At 45.9% G+C, this 9,294-nt stretch overlaps 1 protein-coding gene across 1 annotated transcript; it reads right to left on the reverse strand.

The window, feature by feature from the left end:
• Window positions 1–2,822: 2,822 nt before the first annotated feature.
• RAP2B (RAP2B, member of RAS oncogene family) lies at window positions 2,823–5,909 on the reverse strand. The gene has a single exon (XM_020781926.3). It carries the CDS (start codon window positions 4,958–4,960, stop codon window positions 4,409–4,411), a length of 552 nt encoding a protein of 183 aa, XP_020637585.1. The 5' UTR covers window positions 4,961–5,909; the 3' UTR covers window positions 2,823–4,408.
• Between the last annotated feature and the right edge of the window lie 3,385 nt (window positions 5,910–9,294).

A 9,294-nucleotide genomic window follows, 5' to 3' on the forward strand; every position in this document is an offset into this window, starting at 1 on the left:
AGGGCATGAATAGTTTTATACTTCAACTATAACCGTACTTTCAATATGTGTCCATCCATTCAACTACATCAAAGCCATAACTGACATCTTCGTGTTTGAAACTATCTTTTTCAGCCACTTAAATCTATTTAAGAAAGTTTGCCATAGGGAATAAGTTTTAAACTAAGTCTACATCATGGAGATCTCAGTGCCATTTTGGGATGATGGGACAGCTAGTGATGAAGCCCTGCTGTGCCCATTTACAGAGTAAATCACATAAGTCATAAACAGTACTTTGAGGAAATATGGTTAGAATCAAACTTTCAAAACTGTCTGCTTTGAATTTACAGATTCATTTCATATTATATATCTCTCCATTTTTAAATCATGATGTACTCAAATCACATTTTCTGTCACAACAGAAATACTTCCCTCCAGCTGAAGAGACTAGGATACTGCCAGGGTATGCAAGCAAGTATGTAAATTTCAAGGCCGCATTAACGTGATAGTTTATGACTGACACTCTATTCTGAAGTGACAAACAACACCTTCCCATCACATAAACTATCACTGTTGAGTTTTTTGGGCAGGATGGGGCATATCCATAAGGCTATCATTTTAACATCTTACTGCCAATCTGAAAACAGAATTGTAAACTTTCAGTATTCTTATTTGTTCCTTTTAATGTAATGTTCGGATAAAGTTGATATAACAAAAGGTGCTTATATATATGGGTTGTGACTGGGATACTGACAACCCCCCCCCAATCCTCAGTTGAACTCCTCTCCCAGAAGCCTCCTGCATAATGCTTAAAATCTTTTTCATTCCTTCTACTGCGTAACTGTTGCACAGTTTTTAAGCTTGTTCAAGGACAGGCTTGGAAACCATCCAACTGCTCACACAATAGACCACTGCAAGAGTAGCAGGAATGAACAAGGTTCTACTCAATGTTTACGATTCAAGTGCGCAAAGATCTTGACCACCACAATCTCAATTTAAAGCTGCAATCCTAAACAAACTTACTTGAAAATAAGTCTGAAATTTCAGACTGCATTTATTCAAACATTCCATGTATTTCAGGCTTTATTGTTTGTATTTTTAAATAATATTACTAATATTATTTGTTATATGATCTCGGGGAGAGCATTAAAATGCACTTAATGTGCTGTGTATAACTTAAAGAGAAGTTAAATATTTTTAAAAAGAATCAATTCTTTCTTTCTTCTGTTAAGACTCACTGGAAGTCAAACCAGCTTTCAAATGAATTATCAGCTGCCCATTTCCAAGTAAAATAACATTTTCCCCAAAACTGACGAGCTAGCTAAATAAATATTCCTTGTCCCGGAATTGCTAGCAATTCATTTATCCTCTTTTCTCTTGTCCAGTATAAGCGTCTGGAACTGACAGCAGGGACCAGTTTCCATACACTTCTCATACACAAGTGTTGACCTGTATACAAGAATGCAAGTTAAGTCTCTTTCATACAATCATCACTACAGAATATCGAAGCTGGAAGGTCATTGAGTCCAACCCCCTGTTCAATACAGGAATCCAAGTATCAAAGTATATCTGACAGGAAAACCCTGTATGTCTCAGGTAAACATGGAATTTACTCTTTATGTATAAGCTTGTTTTAAAACTGAAGGGAGAGAAAAATTTTCATCTCATTTAAGAATCTGGGTGAAATAGGCCACACACCTATTACTTATACCAGTCAGCATAAGTCAAACAGTCTTAGTCACTGCAGCAAATTGATTCTAGTTAAGAAGCTGGTGTTTGTATTTCTTGTCCCACATCAAGTCACATGGCTGGTGCATGACAAGAAATATATATAAATATATATAAGTCTCTACTTCAGTAGAGGCAGTCTGATGCCCTGATTTTACATCATATGTTATGCTGGCACGTCAAGTTAGAAGATTCTGGCCATTATGATCTAACATAAGAACCACATAGTCCTACATAGTTAGAAATACCATTTAATTAAAGAGGTCTTGTTTAGGGTTTTGCTTAGGACAGTGATGGCGAACCTATGGCACACATGCCACAGTTGGCACACAGAGCCCTCTCTGTGGGCACACGAGCCATAAGTCGCCATCGAGAAATACTTATCCATCCTCCAATCCTGGATTTTAGCATTCCCCTCTGCTGGTGCAGTGGTCCAGTGGAGGGGTGCAATGGCAACCATTATCGGTCTAGCTCAATGGGGGATTGGAGGACCAATAAGTATTTCTTTGTTGATACTGCTCATAGGAAAAACACAAGCATTTAACCCTTGCAGTGCAAGGGCAGTTGTTTTTTTCTAAACGATAACCTCAGTATTCAGTTTTAATTGCAGTGTTGGCACTTTGAAACAAATAAATTGGTTGTGTGTTGCAGTTTGGGCACTCGGGCTCAAAACAGTTTGCCACCAATGGCTTAGGGTTTCTGTTTGCTTTCTTAAAGACTGAATGACTGATACAGAACAGAGATTCATGTCATTCACTCTAAAGCAGCTTTCTGAGCATCCCTAATACTAAAGTCCAAGGAAGTTAATTGGAACTTCTGGAAAGCATACTTGAAACAGAGTTGAACCAAAGTAAATCAGTCTCCAATATTCTTATGACATTTAAAACATAGATGCATATCCATAGACATACCATAATTTAGCAGCTGTAGAATAAAAAATACCACTGTGAATTAGCTGCCAACATTAGTTCTATTCGAGATGTTGATGTACCACCTTCCAAAGGACAAAAATCTCTTCGCTTAACCTTATGGTTTACATAATTATTTGATCTCGACAGTTTATAATCTACTGTAGTTATATATTTAATAACAACACATAAAAATCCACAAAAACATTTCTTCTTTAAAAAATGGCAATTGTATTAAAAGATTTTTAAATGAATAAACGTCTATCTGGGATTTGAAATTACAGTTAGAGATCTTGATTTCCAGGTACATCACATTACATTTTTCCATTGTTGGCTGAAGGTACATCTTATATAAGAGAACATTTTAAAAAAAAGCTGTACACACAAAAACCACATAAATGCCTGTGAGCTTGAACCAAAACAGCCCTGAAAGCTATGGGAATGAAAGTGAAAGGGGGGAGGGGAAAGGTCAAATGAAAACCAAAATAAAATTAATTCCATTAATAACAGGCCTTGTTGTTCCAACTTGTTTGCTATGTTTACTGAGAGAAAATGGTAAAATAATTGTTTGTTTGTTAGCTGAGTATCCCTGGAACTTCCACAGGTTGGCACCGGCTGCAACAGCTGTTTCAAAGGCACTCTTACAGAAACAGGGTAGCTGTTGGGCCCTGCATGGCATCTTAGGAAGTCTTTGTACTTTCAAGAGCTAGGTGTCAAAATCAAGTCTTGCCAACCCCTCACCCACCCACCACAAATTAAATTAGAGGAACCATCACTGTGCCCTTCCTCTTCCCCCCCTCCCAAACCCCTCCCCAAAAAGACACACAACTTAAAAATTGTGCAGATCTGTAATGTTTTCACAGCTGATTTTTTTTTTAAAACACACACACACACACAAATAAATGCTTTCCATTCCCTCCGTTCGATACAGCAGGTAAACAAAATAGAAGATTTCACAAGTAATCAGCAGACTTTTTTTTTTCTGGCACCTTGCGCACTGTATTGGCATCAGTGTTATTAAAGTCCCAGGTAGTACACGTTCAATACTTCTTCGGATGGGATACGCTTGTTAACTGATATTCCAACTTTGCATAGAAATCCTCAGAATTGCAAGTTTTTTTGTAGTCACTAGTTAGGTTCCGAATGACAAAGGTAAGACGTTCACTTCCCCCACATGAAAAAAAAAACATTCCTCTTTTGCGGCTCCCTTTCCATTCTTCTAGAGCTTTTTTGTTTTCAAAATCTTCCTGCTATAAAGCAACTACCAGCTCCCCTCCTTCTTTCAGCTGCAGAGGAGGCACACACAAACTTTTCCTACTGGTCATCAGTTGCCAATACAGCCCTCTGTAAAGAGGTTAGGTACAAGAAATAAGCGACAATCAAAACGATGGCACGTACATGCGGACAGCACCAACACTTCCCCAACGAGACTCTTTTTTGGTGGGGTTTTATTCTTCTTTTTAGGGAGTCAGATGTTAACGAAACACAATGCATACCCATCACACTGATCACCACCCGCAGCAGTGCTAGGAGAAGCCATACCCCTGGAAAGAACCCGGGTGTGATGCAAAATCGATTCAAAAGCTCGAGTTTTCACAGGATGACATTGGCTGCTGTGTTCCCCGCCGCCGCTATGTTTTCCGTACAGCGTTGTTGCTGTTGCTGTAAACCTTTTTTTATTTTCAAGATTTTTTTTTTGTTTTAAGAAAAGAAAGGGGGGGAAAGGAGGGGGGGAACACAATGCAGAGCAACCGCGGTGGTGCTGTTCACTCCTCCCTCCCGCCCCCTCCTTTTCAGAGGATCACACAGGAAGAGCAGCACTGATCGTCCCCATTGGGCTGCGAAGCATAGTTCATCTGCCGGACGATCTCGGCAAAGAGTTCGTCCACCGAGGCTTTGTTTTTGGCTGAAGTTTCCATAAAGGGGCAGCTCCACTCCTCGGCCAGAGCTTTGCCTTCCCCGAACGAGACCTCCCGCTCGCCTTCCAGGTCCACCTTGTTGCCTACCAAGATCATGGGCACTTTCTCGTACCTCTTGACCCGAATGATCTGGTCCCTCATGGGCTTGATGTCCTGAAAGCTCTGCTGGTTCACCAGGCTGTAGACCAAGATGAAGCCTTGCCCGTTCTTGATGTACAAGTCCCGCATGGAGGCGAACTGCTCGGTGCCGGCCGTGTCCAAGATCTCCAGCACGGAAGGCGAGGAATCCACCTCGATCTCCTTGCGGTAGAAGTCCTCGATGGTGGGGTCGTATTTCTCGATGAAGGAGCCCGTCACGAACTGGACGGTGAGCGCCGACTTGCCCACCCCGCCCGAGCCCAGCACGACCACTTTGTATTCTCGCATGGTTCTTTCCGCGCACAGCCGGAGCGGGCGAGCTCCGCGCGCGTCTGGCTTCCCTCGCCGGGGCTCTGGGCGCTTCTCTCCCCTCCCACCCTCCGAGAGGAAGGCGTGGGGGGGGGGGGAAGCGAGAGGGAGGGAACGTCGGAGAGAAGCCGCCCTCCGCCCGCCCTTTCTCCCTCTTCGACGGAAAGGAGGTTTCCTTTCTTCGCCCGAGCTCCGCTAGGCGACGAAGGCACTCTAGAGGCGGCGGCCGCAGGAGGAGCGCGGATGGCGGCGGGGAGTCGGCCACCCGGGCGAAAAGGGGCAAAGGGCTCGCCGTCGCCCTCTCACACTCCGTCCAGGCCCAGGCCGGAAAAAAAAAAAAAGAACAGACGGTGGTTTGGGGAGGGGGAGAGAGAGAGAGAGAAGGGGGCGAGGACGGAAGGCAGACGGAATGGAAGGAAGAGCCACCAACGAGGCTTGGGCGTTCGCTTTCGCCTCAGCAGCTCAAGCAAGAAGGGAAGGAGGAGCAGGAGGAGGAGGACGCAAGGAAGCGCCCGCGACGGCTGAGGCGGCTCGGAGGCGGCGCGCGCTACTTCCAGCGGCGTCCCGGCAGCAAGGCGAGCCCCTCGGCCAAGCGCGCGCCGGCTGAGCCCGGAGCAGCGGCGGCGGCGGTTGCGGTTGCAGCGGTGGCGGCGGCTGCTGCTGCTTCTGCTCCTTCTCGGCACGCGCGCGGTCCATTCCTTGTTCGCCCGCAGGCAGCCCAGGCAGCCCTACTAGCCAACGTTCCTAGTCCTGTAGAGTCATTCGCGCCTCTTCCAGACCGGACCCATTGGAGGGGGGGAGGGGGGGGCTCCAGGGCGCTCCCGTTCCGCCACCTGATAAGGGAGGGCGAAGAGGCTTTTCCACGCACACCTCCTTGCCCCTCTCTCGCTCTCTTCTCTCTTCCCCCCCCCCTCCGCCCCGTTACTCTTTTGTTTCTCGGGATTGGCTGCCGTCCGCTGCTCGTCAACCGGCCTGGGCTCATTGGCCGAGCAGGGCGACTTCCTCGTGGGTTGGCCCGAGAGGAAGGGGATTGGCCAGAGAGCAGCTGTTTCTTTCTTTTCCCCTCTCCCTCCCTTCCCTTCCCCTCCTCGCTGGCTCGCTCGTCGTCCTGCTGCTGCTGCGGCGGCGGCGGCGGCGGCGGAAGAAGTTTTGGCGGAGAGTTTGGAAAAGCGGCTGAGCGGGGTGTTCAGCGGCGCCTGGTGCTCGCCGGGCCAGAGGGCGGGGGGGGGGGAGAGGTGGTACCGTCTCCGCTTCGCACCGCCGAAAGAAAGGCAGGCAGGCGAGCGAAGCCGGCGAACTTTAACGTCCTCCATCCCTTGCCAAGCCCGGAGGCGGCGGGAGAGAGGAGGAGCGGCGCTCGGCCGGGCAGACAAAAGCCCTCTTTTTTTTCCCCCCTGGTTCCAGCAATGAGCTCGCCTTGCGCGGAGAATCAAGGGATTCTAAGATCATGAGTGCAAAAGCGGGAGGGGGGGAAGGGGGGAAGAATACCGATCCTGACGGTTAGGAGCGGCGACCAAATGAAGGAAGCCTTGCCCTCCCGACAGCCTGGCTCGCAACAGGGTGGCAGCCGGGGCGGTCCGTCGCCTGAGCCGAGGGGTGCGTGGGATGGGTGGGTCGCCCTCATCGCATCCCTTGTGAGCCGCAAGCCGGTGGGATGCGAGGGATCTCGGGGTCGCACCGAAGTCACAGACTTTTCAGACAGAATCCGTGCCTACGACGGGACGGGGGAATAAAAACGAATCTGGCTTCCTGCCTTCTCTGCATCCCGTTCCTTTCTGTAATGCGATGCCCGAAGAAGGGGGTTGACGATCTATGAAGTTGGTACACCGTTCCGCCCCATTTGTTGGATGAAATGGGTAGGATGGAAACCAGAAAAGGGTGTGTGTGTGTGTGTGTGCACAAGAACGTGTTGGTTTAATAAGCTGGCTGAATAGCTCAGTGGTTTAGGTACCTGCAGAGCCTGCGGTTGGGAGTTTGACTCCCCCACTGTGTCGCCTGGGAGAAGAACTAGCCTGGGTTGGCCTTGGGCAAGCTGCCCAGTCCCAAGGCATCCCCAGCAGAAGGAAATGGAAAACCACTTCTGAGTACTCTACCTCTACTCTAGCCGCCTAGAGTGGACTCGTAGTCCAGATAGGCGGGGTATGTATAAATAAATAAATAAATAAATAAATAAATAAATAAATAAAAAAAACCCTGGGAAATGTTGCCCTAAGTCAGAACTGAGTTGATGGCATACAAGTATTATTAATTTGTTGGCTTAATAAAGGTTTCACCTTAATATGGATTTTTGCACTTTGTTTTTTACTCAATGAGACTGACTACTGACGTCTGTGGAAAAGCAGTCTCCTTTGCATGTCCACCCTAAAACATTCTCCAAATGTGCTCTGCATGTCTACTCAGAAATAAGAACAAGAAGCTGCAGCACAGTATAAAAGTCCAGTTTATATATATTTTATAGTTGCTGGTCAAGGACTGCACCCTATAGCCCCTAAATAATACTACTCTTCTTGTCCTGAGGTGGGTGAGCCCAGGGAAGAACTAGCTGGAGAGGAGTGTATGGAGCCTGACTGGAACAGGATCTGTCCCACATATTTCTGTCCACTTGGACTCAGCAATGCTTCCAGGGAGTTGCAAGGGTAGAGCTGTCTCCACACTCATGCCAATATTGAAAGGGTAAAAGGCAAAAAACAAAAAAATTAAAGTTATGAAAAGGTTTATAATATGCATTCTTCCTGGCATGGCTCTGTAGGACAGCAAAGGGGCACAGTTTCCTCCATCAGAGCAACACTGACCCGTCTAACCACCTTTCCTAAACCCTGTTCAATATTAAATAACCAATTCCAGACCTGTCCTAATCAACATCTTCATCCACTTTCATGTGTACCCAAAATAAAAGCACCTTCCTCACCTTCTTCCTCCCTACTGCTTTAATTTGCATGACTCAGTGGAAGGAAGCAGACAGGCATTTGATGGTACATCTGATAAAGTGATAAGCATGGAGGTGTTAGACTCCATTTGGTGCTGCTTGGAAGTGCCCTTTGAAGTCTTTAATAGGAAGTCAATTGAAGGTGTGATTTGTCCCTTTGTTCATAGTCAATACTGAACTCTGCCTTCTCAGATGCTTCCCAAGCACTCATGAATAAGCCTTGAAGTTCCTAGTAGATGAATTCTATTCCCCATGCTCCCCATTTCCTCAGTTTCTTCACAACATCTTATACTCTCCAAGTAAGGGCTTCATTAATTAAAGCATGCCTAACATGCCTAACATGTAAACTATAGACCTCTCTAAGTAATGCCCACAGATGTAACCATGAAATACACAGGGCAATCTCAGCTATGGAAACTCACTGGTAAAACTACTGCTTAAATATATCACCTTTAAAGTTCTGCTAGGTTTGTATAAGTCAGTACTGACCTGATGAGGCATAAAGAGGGCTTCTAAGCAAAAGGAACTGGTATGGTGAAGTGGATAGAGTGACAGACTAGGATTCAGAAGACCTGAGTTTGAATCCCCTCTTCACCATGGAAAATGACTGGGGGTGGTCCTGGTAAAGCCATTCCTTAAATATCTCACCAATCTTAAAAACCCAATTGGGGTTGATTCCAACTTGATGGTGGAAAACAACAAAAGCAACTTGTAAGTAAGCAGACTTTTGCTCTGGAGCAAGTAATGGCAGCAAGTTCTGTGTATCTAAAAAGAGACAGAAACTGCTCATGCTGAGGTTTCTCTACTACCTCTGTTTGTTCCTGATGAAAAACATGGTGTGCTGTTAAAGGCAGAAAGTGAAGGAAATAGCAGGTAGCTGGCTATAATGATTTAATGCATATTTTCCAGTTAATTCATGGGAAAAAATGTATATTAATCATCAATATGTAACTGGTTATAATTTTCCTCCCAAAGAGGAAATGGAGAAACTTACTAGCGACAATAGGAAAACTACTCACCTCAAAAACCATCATCTCCATCTCCAACAAGGTGTGTTCCAATTGGTTTCTTCAGCACCAACTGATGTCAGTTCCATAAGGCTCATGACTAGAGGAAGCTAAGTCTCCTGACTGTAGGAAGCTAAGCCTCTTGACTGAAGGAATCCTGTTTACAGAGGAAAGGTACGGCCAGTTTTGTTCTCTCCGTGTTCTCAGCTTACTTCAATGTATAAGATGCCCCTGAATTTTTAGTGTAATGATTTTAGGGAAGAGTAGCATCTTATACATGGGGAAAAAAATATGGCACTGTGTACATCAGAATCAAAAGTAGAAGAAATCGTAACAGTAGTTTCATGGTGATTAGGGTGCAGTTAGAAGTAGAGATGTTT

Source organism: Pogona vitticeps, chromosome 3, assembly GCF_051106095.1.
Source record: "Pogona vitticeps strain Pit_001003342236 chromosome 3, PviZW2.1, whole genome shotgun sequence".
Classification (NCBI taxonomy): domain Eukaryota; kingdom Metazoa; phylum Chordata; class Lepidosauria; order Squamata; family Agamidae; genus Pogona; species Pogona vitticeps.

Coding starts and splice junctions, on each gene's coding strand:
- RAP2B (XM_020781926.3), bottom strand. CDS start 4,960: ATGCGAGAATACAAAGTGGTCGTGCTGGGCTCGGGCGGGGTGGGCAAG.